This window comes from Emydura macquarii, unplaced genomic scaffold (genome assembly GCF_026122565.2).
Source record: "Emydura macquarii macquarii isolate MOO-44397 ecotype Brisbane River unplaced genomic scaffold, CSIRO-AGI_Emac_v2 contig_1230, whole genome shotgun sequence".
Classification (NCBI taxonomy): domain Eukaryota; kingdom Metazoa; phylum Chordata; order Testudines; family Chelidae; genus Emydura; species Emydura macquarii.
Window position 1 is genome coordinate 1,805,774 of NW_027131367.1, and position 19,604 is coordinate 1,825,377.

The 19,604-nt window shown below is 44.5% G+C and overlaps 1 protein-coding gene across 7 annotated transcripts in view; it reads left to right on the forward strand.

Annotated features, from left to right (window-relative positions):
- RNF213 (ring finger protein 213) overlaps positions 1–19,604 on the forward strand; it is a 79,108-nt gene that overhangs the window by 40,041 nt on the left and 19,463 nt on the right. For all 7 annotated transcript variants that reach the window (XM_067547222.1, XM_067547221.1, XM_067547223.1 and 4 more), the window contains 20 exons: positions 151–303; positions 919–4,515; positions 5,258–5,388; positions 5,680–5,775; positions 6,297–6,415; positions 7,041–7,163; positions 8,194–8,270; positions 9,127–9,268; positions 9,802–9,937; positions 10,366–10,557; positions 10,927–11,066; positions 11,778–11,932; positions 12,369–12,587; positions 13,054–13,235; positions 14,143–14,263; positions 15,241–15,341; positions 16,773–16,955; positions 17,593–17,762; positions 17,849–17,951; positions 19,131–19,245. In XM_067547222.1, the coding sequence (XP_067403323.1) occupies positions 151–303; positions 919–4,515; positions 5,258–5,388; positions 5,680–5,775; positions 6,297–6,415; positions 7,041–7,163; positions 8,194–8,270; positions 9,127–9,268; positions 9,802–9,937; positions 10,366–10,557; positions 10,927–11,066; positions 11,778–11,932; positions 12,369–12,587; positions 13,054–13,235; positions 14,143–14,263; positions 15,241–15,341; positions 16,773–16,955; positions 17,593–17,762; positions 17,849–17,951; positions 19,131–19,245 (6,255 nt within the window). The remainder of the gene's footprint in view (positions 1–150; positions 304–918; positions 4,516–5,257; positions 5,389–5,679; positions 5,776–6,296; positions 6,416–7,040; positions 7,164–8,193; positions 8,271–9,126; positions 9,269–9,801; positions 9,938–10,365; positions 10,558–10,926; positions 11,067–11,777; positions 11,933–12,368; positions 12,588–13,053; positions 13,236–14,142; positions 14,264–15,240; positions 15,342–16,772; positions 16,956–17,592; positions 17,763–17,848; positions 17,952–19,130; positions 19,246–19,604) is intronic.

The following is a 19,604-nucleotide window of genomic DNA, read 5'->3' on the forward strand; positions in this document are numbered from 1 at the left end:
AAATTTCTGCTGATAGAAATCTAAAAAAAAAAATTAAATATAAATATTGATATTATCCATCAGAATTATATATTTGTATCAAATTCTGCCAAGCCTAGAAATTTACCTGGCCTCGTAGTTTGTTCTAATGTGGCTCTGGTATTCACTTAGGTACAAAGTGGAATTCCAGAATTTCTCTTCAAGCTGTTAGTTTTACAGTATCTGACAGACATTGATGGGAAAATGTGGCTACGCCAGCAATGCCATTTGTATATTATTGAAATTCTTGAAGTATCTCCAGCACCTAAGAAACCAGCAAGATTGGTATGTATGTGTAAATACACAATTTCTCTACATTTGTCACGTTTGTGTGTTTTTATATTACTTCTATTTATTATGAGATATATTCTATGCATTGATGTACTCTAGAGACCTCATATTTTAATTTATTGGACTCCATTGTATATCTTCAGTTCAAAGTGCTATTATAATGTTCCTGCTTTACATCAAAAGCATGCAACAAATTAAGCCCACAATGATTTCCTTAATTCAGACACAGCTAAATGCCACTGCACTGGCTCCACTATGACATTTGCACAGAAAGATAAGTGCAAAGTCTGATCTTTTTTTATGTTACTTTGTATTTGTGAAAAAAAACGTGGATTTTTTTTTTTTTTTTTTTTTTTTTTGTAAATTCAGAAGTAGAGTCAGGGAGAGAGCATGAGGGAAAGATAATTGCTATTGCAGCTACACTCGCATTCTGTGTATATTCTGCTACATGCTTTTAAAAAGTGCCCCAGTGGTGTAGCCCTTCAGTAGCTAATCAGTCCTGCCAAAAAGGGGTGTCTACAGTTTGGGAGGGCAGGTAGAAGAAACAATATGAGAGGATTAAAGCCACAACCCTACAATTATTTATTTATCCCCCTCTCCCCTTTATAGATTTCACATGGACAGAAGTATAATTTCCTCGATGTATTCCCCAAAGTAACGTGCAAGTCTCCTAAGGAAGTGATGGATATGGATGTGCAAAGAGGCCCATCTCAGTATTGCACAGAACCAGGAATGGATCAGGAGGAGTTTTGCAGTGAGGCCTTCCAGAGACCTTTCCAGTACTTGAAACGATTTGGCCGTGGGGATAATCTTGATAAGTTCTGCTATGAAGAAGGCTCTGTTGAAGGGACCCCAGGGGAGTGCCTACAGCTGTTCCTGATACATTGTGGGGTGATAGATCCTTCCTGGTCAGAACTGCGAAACTTTGCTTGGTTCCTGAATGTTCAACTGAGAGACTGTGAAGCTTCTGTTTTCTGTAACTCTGACTTTGTCCAGGACACACTGCAGGGTTTCAAAAATTTTGTGGTCACGTTCATGATTTTAATGGCAAGGGATTTTGCAACACCCTCACTAACCATTTCTGATCAGAGTCCAGGAAGGCAAGTTTTTGACATGGAAGGAGTCACAGAAGAGGATCTTATTCCTTTTCGCATTCGGAAAAAGTGGGAGTCAGAGCCCCACCCATATATTTTCTTCAATGAAGACCGCGTATCCATGACGTTCATTGGCTTCCATCTCAAGCCCAATAATAATGGTGGTGTTGATGCCATTAATCCCATGAGTGGGAACATCATCAAGAAAGATGTCATGACCACACAGCTGTACCAGGGATTGTTACTTCAGAAAGTTCCCTTCAATGTTAACTTCGATACGTTGCCCAGAGCTGAGAAGCTGGAGAAACTTTGCTTGGTTTTGGGAATCCAGTGGCCAATGGACCCTGACGAAACATACGAGCTCACAACAGACAATATACTCAAGATTTTTGCTATTGAGATGCGATTCAGATGTGGCATCCCAGTTATTATCATGGGGGAAACTGGTTGTGGGAAAACGAGGCTTATAAAATTCCTCTGTGAGTTGCGCAGAGGTGGTGTTGATGCAGAGAACATGAAACTTGTGAAAGTTCATGGAGGCACAAGTGCGGAGATGATATATGCCAAGATCAGGGAAGCAGAAGACATTGCTGTCTCCAATAAGTGGCAACATCAGTTTGACACAATCCTGTTTTTTGACGAAGCCAACACAACTCAAGCTGTCAGCAGCATCAAGGAAGTTCTGTGCGACCGCACAGTAGAAGGGCAACCCTTGACTACTGCCTCAGGTTTGCAGATTATAGCAGCATGCAACCCTTACCGTAGGCACACAGAAAAGATGATTCAGCGCCTGGAGTCAGCTGGTCTAGGCTATCGTGTAAAAGCAGATAAAACCAAGGATAAGCTTGGCTCCATTCCACTGAGGCAGCTTGTGTACCGTGTCCATGCGCTCCCCCCAAGCATGATCCCTCTGGTGTGGGATTTTGGGCAACTGAACAATATCACTGAAAAAATATACATACAGCAGATTTTACAAAGACTTACTGAGTCGATACAAATATCTACAGCTGAAATTGAGGTGGTAACAGATGTGCTTTTTGCCTCTCAGACTTACATGAGGCAAAGGGATGATGAATGCAGCTTTGTCAGCCTCAGGGATGTGGAGCGCTGTGTGGAAGTTTTCAAGTGGTTTTACAGTCATAGTGAGCTTCTGATAAATAATCTGGAGAAGCATCTTGCAGAGAAGAGGTCTGATAAATGTAATTTAAAGAGAAACAGAGTCATCTGGTCCTTAGTACTTGCAGTTGGTGTTTGCTATCATGCATCCTTGGAAAATAAAAAGTTGTACAGAAGAGTTATCTGTGAGTACCTTCCAAGACCGTATGATAACCAGAAAGGGATTCTGGAAGAAATCAGCCTAATGCAGGATCTGTTCTTGAGTGGGGTGCCTCTGCGAAATACCATAGCAAGGAACTTAGCCTTGAAGGAAAATGTCTTTATGATGGTCATCTGCATTGAACTTAAAATCCCTCTGTTTCTTGTTGGAAAGCCTGGGAGTTCCAAATCCCTTGCCAAGACCATCGTGGCTGATGCCATGCAAGGGCAGGCTGCCTATTCTGATCTTTACAAGGAAATGAAACAGATCCATTTGGTGTCTTTCCAGTGCAGCCCCCACTCCACTCCTGAGGGAATCATCGGTACCTTCAAGCAGTGTGCTCGCTTCCAGGATGGAAAGAACCTGAAGGAATATGTCTCTGTGGTGGTGCTAGATGAGATTGGGCTGGCAGAAGATTCTCCAAAAATGCCCCTGAAGACCCTGCACCCACTCTTGGAAGATGGTTGCATTGACGATGTTCCACTTCCTCACAAAAAAGTTGGTTTCATTGGGATCTCCAACTGGGCCCTAGACCCTGCCAAGATGAATCGAGGTATCTTTGTATCACGTGGCGATCCCAGCAAAACAGAGCTCATAGAAAGTGCAAGGGGGATTTGCTCTTCAGAGCGCATCATCCTTCAGAGAATTGAACGCTACTTTCCCATCTTCGCGAACGCATATGAAGAGATTTGCGAGACCCAAGACAGAGAGTTCTTTGGGTTGCGCGACTACTACAGCCTCATAAAAATGATTTTTGCTGTGGCTCAGACCTCAGAAAGAGAGCCCACACCTTACGACATAGCACAGGTTGTTCTCCGTAACTTCAGCGGCAAAGATGACATTGATGCCTTGAACATATTTACATCTAGGATCCAAAAAGAAGGAGAAATACACGCTGACGATTTCAGCACCATTGAACTGGTCAAGCAGAACATTTTCAGCAACAGTCAGAATGGTGAGTGCAGATACCTGCTGGTGCTAACTGAAAATTATGGAGCACTGCAGATCCTCCAACAGGCCTTTTTTACTGAGAAACAGCAGCCAGAGATTATCTTTGGCTCCAGCTTTCCCAAGGACCAAGAGTACACCCAGATCTGCAGGAACATCAACCGTGTGAAGATATGCATGGAAACTGGGCAGATGGTGGTCCTTCTCAACCTGCAGAATCTCTATGAAAGCCTGTATGATGCCCTCAACCAGTATTATGTATATCTTGCTGGCCAAAAGTACGTTGACTTGGGCTTGGGGACCCACCGAGTGAAATGCAGAGTGCACCCAAAGTTCCGTTTGATAGTCATCGAAGAGAAAGAGGTAGTATACAAACACTTTCCCATCCCACTGATCAACAGGCTTGAGAAGCACTACCTGGATATCAATACTGTCCTGGACAAAAGGCAAAGAGACATTGTGGAGGAGCTAAAGAAGTGGGTGAATGACTTCATAGCAGTTGATACAGAGAAGCAATTCATGGACAGGCAGGAATATAGCCCTTCTGATGTCTTCATTGGTTACCACTTTGATACCTGTGCCTCGGTTGTCCTGCAAGTGACAGAGAAGCTGAAGCAGAGATACCGTCCTGATGAACTGATGCCATATGTGCAACAAGAAGCCCAACTGTTGCTGCTGAACTGTGCAACACCAGATTCTGTAGTTCGCCTGGATGGTTCACGGCTGAGCTCCTGTGTGGCAGATCATCTGGCCAACGAATACTTTAAACAGCAGCAGCATACCTCTCTTGTGGATTTCCTTCATGCTCACATCCATGCAGAGTCCAGACATCGCACAGTTTTCACCGAGGTGAGTCTCCCTAAAATTTCTCTCAAAAAAGATCTTTATGTCCACACCATGTACATGCACTAGGCTTTTGAATTAACTTCGTTGGTAATACAGCAGCAGAGGTAGACAGTGGGGTTATTTACAGGAGAAGATGACCTAAAACAAAAAAAGATGGGGGGAGGTGTGTCGTGTAGCCAACTTTTTTTTCTTGCCCTTCCTTGCAACAGCCAGAAGACTTCAAATTTTTCAGACACCTACTAGCCAGACACTAGGTACAAACAAAGCCTATGCACAGGGCAGCACCCTGGTAAAAAATTTCTGCACCCTCCTCCTCCCATTATCTAGCAATTGTGGATCGGAGGGTAGCGGGCCTCCTGACCAGGGTGTTTATTGCCTCTAGACCCTGTTGGTTAGGGCCTCCCTAACCCTTGTCTTTTGTATCTACCTCTGGTCCATCTAGTCCATGAGGAGCCTGAGAACTCTGACTTCAGGGGGCATGTTTTTTTTAAAAAAAAGTGCAAAACCAAAACGCCCTTTAACACAGTTCATGAGAGCAGCGTGTTGGGGTTTTTTAAAGTGTAAACGTGATGCAGTTGAGACCCAAGGGTCAAGAGCTGACTCAGAGGAAGAGCTCTAACAGAGGGCCTTACAAATGAGGGCGTACGGCGTCATTACAGAGCACAGGCAGGCAAATGTTGTTCAGTTGCTCCTTTCCTTGTTCACGTCTGAGCTAAGAACTCACATTGCAATTCTTGTCTCTAAGATCACCACTTTCTCCAGGCTTCTGACAGCCACTGACTCTGAGCATTTGAAGGCAGAAGTGAAGGTTCAGAGCCTCTCCATCCAGTCCCTTCAGCAGTTCGACACAGAGCACTCATTCCTGAAGGAGATTCGGTGAGTCTGTCTGCTTTATCCTACCCTGAAGAGCTTATAGTCTAGCTTGAATTCAATAATGACAGATCATTAGGGCAATAAATACCAGACCAAAGAGAGGGAGGGAAGGAAGAGTGCAGAGCTAAGGAGAGGGTGACTCAGAGCGCACTGTGTTAATTCTCAGTTGTTTGGGCAGGAACTTGTTTTTAAAATTACAGTATTGTGACATGGTGGATGTTTAATGTCTTGCTCTGTCTGCAAGAAGACAAACCTCACGTGGAACCATTTCCTCCGTTTTCTTTCTGCCCCCAGGAATTTCCTTGATTCTACACCTGGAAATAAAATCCTGATTATTCAGACAGACTTTGAAGATGGTTCTCAAAGTGCCCAGCTCATTGCCTCAGCCAAGTATGTCACGCGTGAGATAGTTGCTGACAGTTGTAATGTCTTCCCCAGTCTTAACTAGAGCATTATTGGAGTGTCACCCCTTGGGGATTCATGTGCTGCAGTCTACAACTGTAGTAGATTTGATCTAACTTTTGCAAGGGCCAGCCATGCTTTGGACATAGTTTAAAAAAGACAAATCAAAATGAAAACCGGTGTACTGAGCTGGGTAGACTCAGCAGACAGTCGGCCTTGTGCTCTCTCTCTGAAGTAAGATTTATAGCAGAAAGCTTAGAAATGCTGAGGGAAGTGGGAGGATGTCTACCAAAATGAAGTTATTAGTGAGAGGGCCAGGACAGCCTGCTGAGGGTCTGACAGACTGGGACTCTGTTTGCCTCTTCCTGGAGGAGAGGGGAGGAAGAGAACCCAGTGACTCTTAATCGGTGTCCTGGAAGGAGGAATGTGTGCGCTGGAAGCCTGAACAAGGTTGTCTTGTTTAAGGTACTGTACAGAACCCGTCTGCAGACATTTCCCTTTCCTTGTAGATACTCAGCTGTTAATGAAATCAACAAAGTGGAGTTGGGAGAAGTCTCAGTCTTTGTCTACTTTATCACTAAACTGTCCCGGATAGAAGGCGAAACCTCTTATGTGGGATTCCATGGAGGTAAGATTGGCGTTTTAAGAATTCAGCAAGTTTGGTCATATCAATCACGATCAAAAAGATTGTAGTGATTTCCATTCCTTTTTAAAATCCGGGGTCGGTGCTTCTTGTGGATTACCAGACCTGCCACTGCATTGCCCCACCTGGATCCTCACCTGCCCCAGGACTGGGAGGATCCCTTATTTCTGTACTCAGTGCTAAATAAATGCTCTTCCAATTTCATTTGAGAGAAACAAACAGCTACAGCATGACCCCAGCTGTGGCCCACTCCCCTTCCTCCCATGGCATATCAGGAATATATCCCAAATATATCCCCCGCAGCCCTGTCTGCCCTGCAGAGTCTTCGTGTTTTAATTGCATCCTTCAGGCCACCGTAACATGCTTTTCTTTCCAGTCGAGGAGAATTGTACACTACCGCATCCAGAGCAAGTCACTGCAGTTCCTTACTTGACAGAAAGGATCGCTGTTCAGTGATACGAGAATCAAACCCTGGCAGTTCAGAGCATAAGCCACTAGCCTGTTGGACCAAACCCCTGTTTGTTGCTTAAAGGTGCTGGCAGAAAGTTCTTTGGAAGCTTCTGTGGAAGTGCATGTTACAGACCTGAAATGTCTTGTTCTCTCTTTCCAGGGCTGTGGCAGTCAGTGCACATTGATGACCTCCGCAGATCCAAGGACATGGTCTCAGATGTGACTGCCCTGAGGAACCTCACTATCAGCCAACTGTTCTGTGAGGATGTGCACAAGCCTGAACGTAAGCCATATATGCTGGGCATTCCAACAGGTGTGGTGATCTACCCCAGGGGGACAGAAGGAGTGGTTCATGCATCCCAGAGCTAGTAATGTGTGGAGATCAGCAAGTCAGCAGAGGAAAGAAAAGCATCCACATTCAGCACAGAGGTTCTGATAAGAACTATCAAGTATTACAAGAGTTTTCAAAACTGTCAGAAATTCCGTAAATCCTAAGTAACTTTTGTACACTGGGGACTGCTGCTAATTTCTGGTAGAGCAAATCAATGTTTCTGGGCATACGAGACACAAAATCTCAACTTCTACTATCTTTGGAGGGTGTTGAGTTGATTTCAGATGATGCACTTGCACTAGCCCATCATTTTTGAAGGTCTCCATTCACATTTCAGGCCATCAGTGAAGTGAGTTTGGTGGCTTCAGATTAAATCCCTCATTGTCTTTTGTCACAAACATGTGACATTCATGCTGTTGGGCACCACGAGCATTCTGCTGTAGGGCTGGAATAGAAGGGTGTGCTGCATTTCAGGACTTGGTTATGTCAGAAAGGGTCTTAGGATTTTAATAGTGGGAGTTTTGCTGCTCAGAAGTGAGGTGCTCTGGCTAAATGTTTGTTTGAGGGAAGGGCAGCTGGGGTGATTTGACACTGGAAACAATTTCTCAGTCATGATTATATTTTAGTTCACCTAAAATATGTAGAAAGAAAACATTATACTTTCCAATTTTTCCTACTTTCTTCTTTCTCTGCATTTCTTAGTAGAGGACTGAGAATACACCCGTGGGTACGATGCCAGGGCCTACCCCACCAACTCTGAAATTATGGTCACTTGCTTTCTCTCTTTCCTTTATGGACGTCTGCAGGTTTAGCATCTGTAGCTGTGCTTAGAGATCCATACTCAGCAGATATGCAGGTGACCTGAGACTCTGACAGAGGATCGTGTTTTAGTGTCCAGTCTGTTTAAAAGCTCTTTCATCCCATTGCCCTAGAAGTGAATTGCATTTCTTTCTAAATAAGAAGTTCTATATTGTGGTTGCAGCTATGATAGTCGATGGAGAAGAGCAGGAGGAGGAGATGGAGGTTGAAACAGCAGCGTCAGAAGCAGAGGAATGTGATGTAAGTTCAGAATCCATTCCTTGTACTTTGAATGACTAAATATGCCTCTGTACTCTCTCTCATAAAGTACATCACACATTGTATACCCAGATTCATCTCTGGCCCTTGCAACTCTGACGTTATCTCACTTTTATTCACATCAGAAATGCTGATTACTGAAAATGGTAGCCTATAAAAAAATCGTAACCATTAAAGGAACCAATCCATACATCCCTCCAGGGACGCACCTTGGCTACTCTTTGTCCCTCACTTTGCGTCTCTGTCAGCTGTTTTAAAGGCCTCTACGGGTTGTTTGTGCCTTTCAAGCTGAGGCCTGCATTTCTGAGCTTTTAGCTTTATTCATTTGCCATTGTGAGTTGGTATTTGCAGTTGAAACCATGTTAGTATCAAACCCCTGTCCAAACTGCTTAGGGAATCTGGGCCAGAACTCCGATAGTGCTGGCTTGTGCTCACCACGTGAACTCCAAAGAATGTGTAAATATCTGACTGACTGCATGTGACTTGTGTCCTGCTGAAGTCTGCATTTTCCAGGTTGTCTTGTTGCAGCCCGTATGTCAATAATATCATCTCCACTTCTGATTTCTGAACTAGCTGATTATCCAGTGGAAATCTTGTCCTACTTTTCCATTAATGTTAGGTGGGGAGCCAGTTCACAGTAGTCACAGGAGTAAGTCATGTAAAACATGTTGCCTAGCACAATAAAGGCTGTGAAGAAAAGGAAAGAAGGAAGTCAGGAGGAAAGTTAATATTTACATAGGCATGTTCATGAGACTATATTTGTCATTTTAAAAAGAGGAGAAATGCACAATCGTAGAGTAATACCAGTTTTTTTCCTTCTGTATCCGGATAAACCCAGGTTCTGGACACCACCACTCTCATGAGGAGCTGTGTGCAGAGTGCAGTGGGGATGCTCAGGGACCAAAATGAGGACTCCTGCCGCAGTACAAAGAGGATTGAGATTCTTCTTGGCTTTCTGTCTAAAGAAGACGATTTGAAAGGTGCAGGTTCCCAAGGGGCTTTGCTTAAAGTGCCTGTGGGCAGCTGGGTTTGTAGGAGAGCTGAACTCTATTGTGAGGAATGACATTTATGTCATGGGAACTGGATTCTGCCCAAAGACCCAGAGATGAATCCACTATACAATTCCAGGGCGGGAGGGGAGAAGGCTAAGAAATACTTGGAGAATCTAAGGTGGTGGGTAATGCACTTTTCTCTTTTGGATAGGGAGCTTTTCTGAGATTAGGTAGTTGGCTCCAGTGGACCCCAGGACCCACTAGTTTCTGCATATGGTGTCCAGGATGATGCACACTTCACTGGAGTTTGTCTGTATATAATATATTAATTCCATCCTTGGTGTCAATTCCTTGCCTGGGGTCTCGGATCCTGGACACCAGCCTCAGGAAGTGCTATAAGTTGGTCAGCTTCCTTTGTTGACTGGGTTGCTAATGAAACCTTGGAGACAGTAGTCACTTCACCATTTGACATTTGTGTGAGGGTAATGAAAAGGGGTTGCTGAGCTCTCTGCTCTTTCCAGCCTCCTTCCTGAAGATATCAAAGAATCGTCTCTTCAGCCTTTTGAAGAAACAAGAAGAAAATGCCTATAAAATGCAAGACTGGGTGCTGCGGGAGGCTTCGAACCTTAACGCCCTCCAAGAGGCAGGGACTTTCAGGTATGGACAGCAGCTAAGTACGTTATCACTTGGCAGCTTTTAAAAATAAAGTCTGTATAAACTGAAATCATAGCAGAGATGGCAACTTTGGAATGGCGTAATAGTCTCAGCCCTCTAACTCTAAAAATAGTCCTGTGTTCTCCTTGCTTCAGAGAGAGCATGGCTTGGCATGCTCAGCTGGATGGGCAGTACTAGGGGAGAGAGAATATAAACGTACTGTTACATGAATGAAAACAATGGAGAGAAAACCACAAGTCAGAGAAGCATGTGGAGAAATGTGGGATTAGGCCTCTCTCCCTTGTTTACAAATGTAATTGAGCAGATTTCCCCCCAGAAACTACCCGCAACAGCCATACATTGACTTCTTAACATGCAGACCAGTAACGCTTGCTCTCTACTTTCTGTGCATCCGTTGTTGTCACCTACAGACACACCCTGTGGAAGCGAGTCCAGAACGTGGTGACTCCATTCTTGGCTCATATGGTGTCAATCATAGACAGAGACTGCAACCTGGAGTTACTGGTCAGGCCAACCACAGAGGGCTGTGTGAAAAATCTGTGGATGTTCATCTTTAATGATTTGAACCTTCTGAGCATCCCTAACAACGTGGGTAATAGCAGGTGAGCTGCCGAAAACTGCAGTGGGAGGGCTGGGGTGAGCAGCACTGAAGGCCGATCAATGTAATGGCTCTACATCTGCATGGAGAACTAATGCGCAAGTTATGTATTTTCTCTTGCAGCATAAGGGCCATGTTGCATTTCTTGCTGGAAGGACCGTAATGGACGGGTTCTATCGATGCTGTTCTGTGACTGGCAGGACGGATTGTGTTGCCCAATCCTACAATTCTGCCCCTCTCTTTCAAGTGCTGAATTCCTTGCTTCTGGCACTCTCAGTCCCAGCCCCCTGCCTGAAACTGACCTGAGCCCCCGAGGAATAGCACTGAGCACTAACTGCCCACTGTCTTCTGTTTTGCATGTGCCCCCGCTCAGCTCTCAGACAGAGACGATTCTGGTGCAGAACGACATGAAGGTGTCTGCAGATGCTGGCAATGAAATGCCCTTCAGCTGGAGGATAAAGGATTATTTGGAAGAGCTGTGGTTGCAGGCTCAGTACATCCCAGGCACTGAAGGTGAGAGCCCAGTTTGAGCTCAGTAAGGAAGAGCATTAGAGCTCACTCCTTTGCTGAAAATCCTGGGTTGTCACTGCAGCGATTTATTTTCTTATGACCATGAGGTTACTTTCAGTGCCCCTGTCCCCTGTGCAGCTAACTCTATCTTTTTCACGGTCACTCTCTCTTGTTTTCTCTGCCCCCTATATTGGAAATACCTGGGAATATCAAGAGTTGATGAATCAGTGGACCCCAGTACACTTATCTTTGGGCCAGGTCCTGCCTTCAAGATCCTTACCAGGACATGGGGTCACACTCATGGCAGACAGCAGAGTATGGTACTAAGAGAAGATGAGTGTTCTAAAATTAGTCACTCAGCTGCTTCAGAGATGAGCGTAATATAAATGCCTAGAAACACAGTCACAGGAATGGGGAAATACAGTGGGGTGGTTTCTGCTCATGTCTGTTGTGTTGTCCAGATAAAGATGAAAGATCCTTAGGCCCTTTACAAAGACAGAGAGAAGGTGATCTTAGCACCTAACAATACTCCTCCTCAATATAGCAGGTGACAGTCTTCGTGGCTGTGAGGGGAGGTAGTGCTGAGTGCATCACAGCTCTGTGTTTTGCTTAACCAGTGGTTAACTTTGTATTGTAAAGTCCTTTGGGAGGGGAGCTGTATCTAACTAAATTTCCTTGTAACATAAAACTTCCTTTTGCATCCTGACCTTCCAGGCCATACAGAGAAGTTTGTGGATATCTTCCAGAAGACCCCACTAGGCGAGTTTATTTCAAGTCTGGCCGAGGTAGAAAGGAACATGCTTTTTCACTGCTATGTCAGAGACTTCATCCTCCTGGCCATTGGTGTATCCTCTTCTGAGGAGTTACAGGTCAGTGTTTGAACCAAGCAACCAGAATAATTTAGAAGTGGGGGAGAAAAGCTTGTTTCATACATGATACCGAAGAACGTACAATAGCGCATTCACCTGTCCTCTTTCAAAAGGGGCTCAGTCCGAGTCTCTTGTGGAGGTGGCTAGCAGTTGGATGGCAACAAGGAAGATACAACAAACACTTGCCACTGAAACCGTGGTTTCAAATGGATGAAACCCTACTTTGAGGAAGTCGCTTGGTCACTCTGAGAAGAGCCCCTGGGGACACTGACATGACAGTCTATTTACCAAATCCACTCCACAACAAAGATTTGCTTAGTAAAAAACTATTTAAAGTCATTTTCTCTGCATAGCATTGATTAATTTAGGGGTGTTCTTGTAGGCATTTTGGGACAGAGAGAACATTTTGTTTCTTTACTTTCTTTTAAATGTTCAGCTTCTGCAAATGGCCCTCTTATCGTGCATTGAGGAACTGAAGGCAGCATCTATAGGCGGAGAGGAGAAGATACTTTCCCTACCCTGGGTTCACCTTGGGTACCATCAGTTTAGGAGCCGACTGCAGAACTTATCCAGGATCCTGGCTGTGAACCCAAGTGTGCTGCATCGTCTTCTCTCCCAGGCTCAGAAAGGACACGCTGTGTCACCTTATGAGATGGTACGGTCTCTCTCTGGCATCGTGTGATTCCTAGCCATGAGGGGAAGGGAGCTCCAACTAGCATAGCTCCCCTACCCAGCATTTAAGTTTCCTTTGATGTGTCTTTCCATTTCAGCAGTAATACAGCACCCAAAACAGTGGGAACTGAAACCAGATGTGGATCTTTAATACCAGGGATATTCAACCCATTATCAGATGGGCCCTGTAGTAATGGCAAGGAATAGATAATTTACCACACTTGGGGTTAGTCTGTGTGTTCTGCTAATGGCCTGAGCCATGGGCACACAAATCCTGGAACTCCAGGAATGCAAACAAGTGTGCCCGGCACTCAGAGTAACCCTACAATAACAAACCGGAGCACACAGTCCACTACTCACAAGTAGCTGTGAAATTAAGCTGGGAAGAGGATGTCACCTTTCTAGCTGTCAAGTTATACAAAAGCCCATTTGTGCGTGTGTCTGTCTAGGTTCTGGATGTGTTTGCTGCAATGGCTTGTGCGGAGATGCTGGAGGATCAAGTGTTGAAGTCCAGGCCACAGATTTGGCTGCAGCAGGTGAAGAATATTCATATGCCCATTGAACTTGTCTGTATGGAGAACTGTTCGAAGAGCAGTGGAAGTCAGTACCATCAACTGCTCCAGGAAGTCAAGTAAGTAACATGGACCAGCTAAGAATTTCAGTCTTGAAAGACTCCTTGTATCTTGCTCTTCGTGGGGAGGATGTCTAATATGGACTGAATGTATCTACAGTACTATCATTCTTGGACTAAAACTGTTTTAACTCCTCCAAGGTTACTGCTGGGTTGCATTGATTGTCATTTCCCCAGAAATTGTCTGTTTTGCATTACAGGGATTTCTCTATTTTCCCAAGTCTGTAAGAATCCGTAGATCACATTCCAAATGGGATCAAGGATCATTTTAAATCTCTAGATGAAATCACTGGGTGGATCCTGGTGCTTGGCAGACTGCCACCATTAATGTAACACCGCCTCTCCACATTAATCCCTCATGTACACTGACTCTGGCAGACATCTGGAGCTTTACCCAGCCAAGACAAAATATTCTTGCTTCCTCCTCTCTGAGGACAGACCAGACAGTTTAAAATAAACTGGTGTTTTAGGAAAATGGGAGCAACTGAGGGTGAGGAAAAACCCTATAGATTATAGGAATCACTTATTAGCTCCATGATGTAGGAATCAAACTTTATATAGAGTTGCCTTTATCCACAATCTAGTGAACATGTTTATTTGTATGGCGGTAGGACCTAAGGACTCTGCTGTTCTAGGCGCTATATAAAGAGACAACAAAAAGGCAGTCTTTGCCCCAAGGAGCTTGCAATCTAAGTATTAAATGAGACAACAGAGATACGAGAAACAGTCTAGAGAAGCACAAAGGAACAATGAGATAGTGATTGTCAGCATGAAAATTAATGGTCACATCACCTGAGCTGACTTGATTTTCTGATATTGCCTTTTCCCTTCCTCTTCCCTATTTCATTAATTTCAGCCCAGGAGGCTCCCTCGTGATGGTGTTGTAACTGTGCTTTCTCTCTGACAGGATTCGGTGGAATCGGGTCTTCTCTGTGTCCCTCTTTGTGGAACACATGCTGCTTGGGGCTGAGTCCCTGATTCCAGAATTGCAGGATCTGATAAAGAGACACATTTTGCGACTAAGCAAAGTAAGAACTCCCTCATTAAGCAGTATCTGGGGTTGAAGGAGAGATCATTCCTCTCTTTCTGAGAGATTATTTTAATTTGCTAAAAGAGTGCCATCCAAACCTGTTCCTGTTCATTAGTCACATACAGAGCTGGGTAAATAATTTAGAACAATGTATTCAACACATCTCACCTCTCCTCTTCATGAATTGTCTCAAACAGATTGCAATTTCCTCAAATTGTTCTCCATAGCCAGTGTCACAGATCCAACAGTGTAGCTATAGGAGGCAGACCCAAACCTGTCAGTCTTTGGATTCGGACAGAGACCTGCCCTCTGTAAAGCTACTGTTGGTTCTCTTCTGCATCCAAAGCTGCAGCCGGACTTCCTGTTTGCAGCCAATCGGAAGTCCTGCTTCAGATATTGAGGGTTTTGCTTCCATAAGTCAGTGGTCATTCAGAGCTGCTTAGCTCCCTGTTGTTTTGCTGAGGCAGTTTGCTGTGCCGCAGGAGAGCACTAGGCAAGATGTCCAGTGGCTAGAACAAAGAACTGGCTCCCTTGAATCTCCATTCTTGTGGAGACTCCTGCTTATTTCCTCCCCTGAATGAAGGATCCATGTCCCAAAAGATCTCAGCTAGTAAGAGATCACCCCAGTTTCCCTTTTCTAATGTTGAGTCATAGAAGCAGGCAAAGGAAAAGCCTAGAGAAGAGGAAAAAATCTGCAATGGCACCAAGAGGGGAGCCACACAAGAGAAGTGTTTGAAAGGCCACCCTGTCCCCCGCTCCCATAGCTACTACAACTTCAGAGGCATCTGACTAATCTCAAGAACTGTCAAACTAGCTGCTTTTACCTGTACTATAAAGTTTGCTGTGCCTAGTGTGAGCAAAAATATGTGGGCAGTGCTGGCTGCATTTGAGGGGTTTTCCTTCCTTTTGCTTCTCCTGTCTCTGGAAGTCTCCATCTTAAGCAGCTAAGGAATCACTTCTTGCCCTCCCTTTCAGTGTCTTCAGTGGGACTCTGACATCAAGACTCATAAAACTTTCACTGCAGTGATGAAAGTGCTGTGTGAGTGTAAGGAGGCAGCCAGCGCAACTATCTGCAGGTAAGGTCATTGAGATGGGCATGTTCCTAAAAGTGGCATCTGACGAAGTGGGTTGCAGCCCACGAAAGCTTATGCCTGCAGAAATTAAATTTGTTAGTCTTTAAAGTGCTACAGGACTCTCGTTTTTCCTAAAAGTGTGTGAATCATAGAAAATGAGGGTTGGAAGGGACCTCAGGTCATCTAGTCCAACCCCCTGCTCAAAGCAAGACTAACCCCAACTAAATCATCCCAGCCAGGGCTTTGTCAAGCCGCACCTTAAAAACCTCTAAGGATAGACATTCCACCACCTCCCTAGGTAACCCATTCCAGTGCTTCACCACCCTCCTAGTGACAAAGTTTTTCCTAATATCCAACCTAGACCTCCCCCCTTGCAACTTGAGACCATTGTTCCTAGTTGTGTCATTTACTACTACTGAGAATAGCCTAGCTCCATCCTCCTTGGAGAACCCCCTTTCAGGTAGTTGAAGGCTGCTATCAAATCCCCCCTCACTCTTCTCTTCTGCAGACTAAACAAGCCTAGTTCCCTCAGCCTCAGTCAGCAGTGTGTTTGTACATTTACAATGAGCATTTTAGTATCTTGCATTAAGCCTGGAATAGAATCATAGAATCATAGAATCATAGAATATTAGAGTTGGAAGGGACCTCAGGAGGTCATCTAGTCCAACCCCCTGCTCAAAGCAGGACTAACCTCAGCTATATCATCATAGATAATGTAGTGTGCAGAGCACATTGCCTCGGAGGTGGGGAGAACATAGCTTCAGCATAGATTGAATGAAATTTGCTGCTGTTGTAGAAATAAGGTACAATGGGCCAAATTCATCCCTAATGTAACTAGTGACCTGAATGGAGTTATATGTGGGATGAACTTCACCCTAAGTCCTAGAGAATATATACTTGTGGACTAGGCCAGCTGGAGGCTGTAGATCACTGGATTATCTGTATGAAAAGGTATCTAGGCAGATGGATAAAAATGTCTTTTTTGTTTCTTGGCAAAGGAGAAGCCAGTAATATTTGTCACAAGCACTTTTACATGCTAAACTGTGAAAATAAGAGAATAAAATGAATAGATTATTCCATGTTGCCTTAATTTACCTTGTGACCTAATTTTGGTGGGTGCTTACAAATGTTCAACACAGTATTCACACTGAACTGTACAAGTTACTTGTCAACCTGTTGAATGTTCTATGCGGTAACCTGGAATTTTATTGTTTTATGCACCAACAACTTTCTGGTGTATGGCAGTTTTGTATTCATCATGGTGAAAGCTGGATGAATACAAACAATTTGCCGCCTTATCCTCTTCCCTGACCTTGAGAGAGGTGCCAGTGAGACCCAGGTTATCTCTTCTAATCTTTAATTTGAGTTGCAGTGGAAGACTCTTTAGGCTTGTATCTTGACTGCTTAGATTTAGTTGTGTTGATTGGATTACAGATATGGTCTGAAGCCATGTCCAATCTGCCTGGAAGACCCTAAGGATCCAGTCAACCTGCCTTGTGATCATGTGTTCTGTCAGAATTGCATCAAACAGTGGCTGACACCAGGGCAGATGTTCTGTCCATACTGCAAAGTTGACCTGCCAGATGACTATATCATAACCATCTCCCAGGAGCTCAGGTATTTCATCCTTCCTATGACAACACAACATCACCTAACCCTGCAGCAGTGGATATTGGGCTAGTTGTGTTGGGAGACCCTGACCCTCGGCACTGAAGGCTTAAACACAGGAAGAGTTGGCAGGATAAATTATACTAGTCTCCTGTATTTCCCTTCTGCCCTGTGTTCAAAGATATGGTGAGGAAGTCACCTAGTTCCATTTGAGAAGTTGCTGTTTAATGATACTCTGTAAAGCAAAGTTGCTATTAGTGGCTGAATCAAATGACTGAACTATTCTTATCTTGAGTCACTATTTTATGCTTCTTAGCAAGAAATCATCAGTACCAGTGTCCAGGGTCATTGGCAATAAGATCACAAATGATAGCATGATACAGTCTTTGTAGAAAATAGCTCTGAGAAATACCTTGTCATAATGCCTTGTTAAAACTCTGTCAATATAGAATCTCATTTTGCTGATAAAATCACCCTGTTGGCCATAGGCATCTTAGCTTTATCCACAGTGTCAGAGGCATAGAGTTTGAGGCCAGAAGGGAACACTAGATCAACTAGTCTGGCCCGTGTAGCAGTGCCATGCAGTTTAACTGGTTCTGCAGTTGTCTGGCTATCCTAGTGATTTCTTTTCCCACCGTTTCCTTAGTGTTGCAATAAAGAGGAATGCCCAGTTCCGTCAGATGTGCAATAGCTTCTTCATAGACCTGGTTTCCACCGTGTGTTTCAAAGCTAATGAACCCCCAGAGAAAGCAGTGATCTGGGAGCTGCTCAACCTGCTGTTTGTTCACCGGGACCCTTTGAGAGTAGGCCTGACAAGTAAGTTCATTTCCTCCTGCCAGTGTCAACACTCTGTTCTCCTGCCTCTCTCTAGTCCATGAGTCATATGTTTCCTCTGTATTCAGATCACCGCGCTGTGTACACGAAATTGCTGTCCCCATTTGACGACGTGGTGGACAAGACTCCCATCGTCCGCTCAGTGGTGCTGAAGCTGCTTTTGAAATACAGGTAAGTTCAGTGAAAAAGCTGGGTGAGTGTGGGGTACATGTCTTCCTCAACCCCTTCAGCCAGTCCACTTTCTCTCCCTGCTCTTTAGTCATGTGCTACTCAGAGAATGAGGGAGAATTTTAGCCAGGTTCGGAGATTTGAACCTCGTCCTGTGAAAGCCAATCTTTGCCTCTGCATCAGCATCGGGTTGAGTTGGGGGTGTATTTGTGCACGCAGTATCTTTTTGTGGCCTATGTTTGAAAATATATGTCTATCCAGTCCTGACCCATATGTGAGCTAATCGGGAGTTACTCCTTACCTATACGTGAGATCACTCAGGAAAGCTAAAGAATGAAGCTGACCAGCTGACAGACACCCTGATGCACAAAGAACACTGGCAAATGAATACTTTATAAATCTTTAATTTTCTAGTTATATGATGTCAGGGTTTTTGTGTTTGTTACTCACTGTACATTGTACACTTGTCCCATAAAGAGGCTGTCACACCTAGAAAAGCTGCCCTCTGATCAAGCATGTCTAAGGCTTTAGAATTGTAGTTATAGGTATCTCTGTGTATACAGTAACCCACTTGTAGGCAAATCCAGTGTTGTACTGCGTGAGCCACATACAGAGGAGGAATTCCCATGAATGATGCATGTGCTGGTTTCTCCAGTGCTAGATTCAGAATAGAAAGCAAGTGGGCTTTTCTCTATCCAGACGTCAGTCCTTGAATGCTATGTACATGTGCTTTGAGATGCAGAGCCTTTTTTTCTATGGTTGAGGGTCTCTCATTTAAAGAAAGACATGAGAGTGCCTCTGGAAATGGCAAAGGAAACATAGCTTAGAATTTCTCCGTTTCATTGGGAAGCTGAATTAGGTTACTATGGTACCTGGCCAGCATTCAGAGCCTACTGGCTCTCACAGAGCACAGGATAATGGAGGAGCCAACCAAAGTTATATGGGATCATGCTGGGGTGTGATGGTACAACGTTGTTGCTCATGGCACTGGTTCTTATCACCCTGGATTAGAGGTCCCATGTGACTCCAGCTATCACCTGCCAGAAACCTTGACTGTTGTTTCCCATCTGAAGTGAATACCCCTGCCATGTGGACAGAAGTTGCAATTTTTGTGTTCTAAATAATGATCAGTAGCCATCAGCGTTGCAGTAGTTGGTAAGAGGACGTTTCTCTGTTCCATAGCTTCAGTGATGTGAAAGCCTACATGCAGCATTACCTGTCGCAGGTAGAGCAGTGCCAGATCCTGGACAAAGATGACAAAACAGAACTTTACATACTTTTTGTCAACTGTTTTGAGGTAGGTCTGTTTGCCCCCTCTCCCTCTTTTCAGAGGGATGTCCCGGCCCAATGGAATCCATATAGCAATGTTTCATGACTAGGGATCTTTCTGTAATCCTGGCTGAGCTAGTGTACACACGTGGGCTGTGTGGAGAGGAGTCTTCTTCACCTAGAAAAAGTGAGAGTGAGAGAATGTTAAAACCATGGGTCTGTTCAGAGCTGTTCTGCAGTAGCCATGCCTGCTTTGTCAGGTTTGTGCTGCAGCGTTCCTGGAACCCCCCTGATTTCTTGTCCCCTTCCAATGCTTCAGAACGGTAGAGGGTGGTTTGAACATGATTAGATCAGGCCAGGCCAGGCTTAAACTCCAGCAGTTGGGGA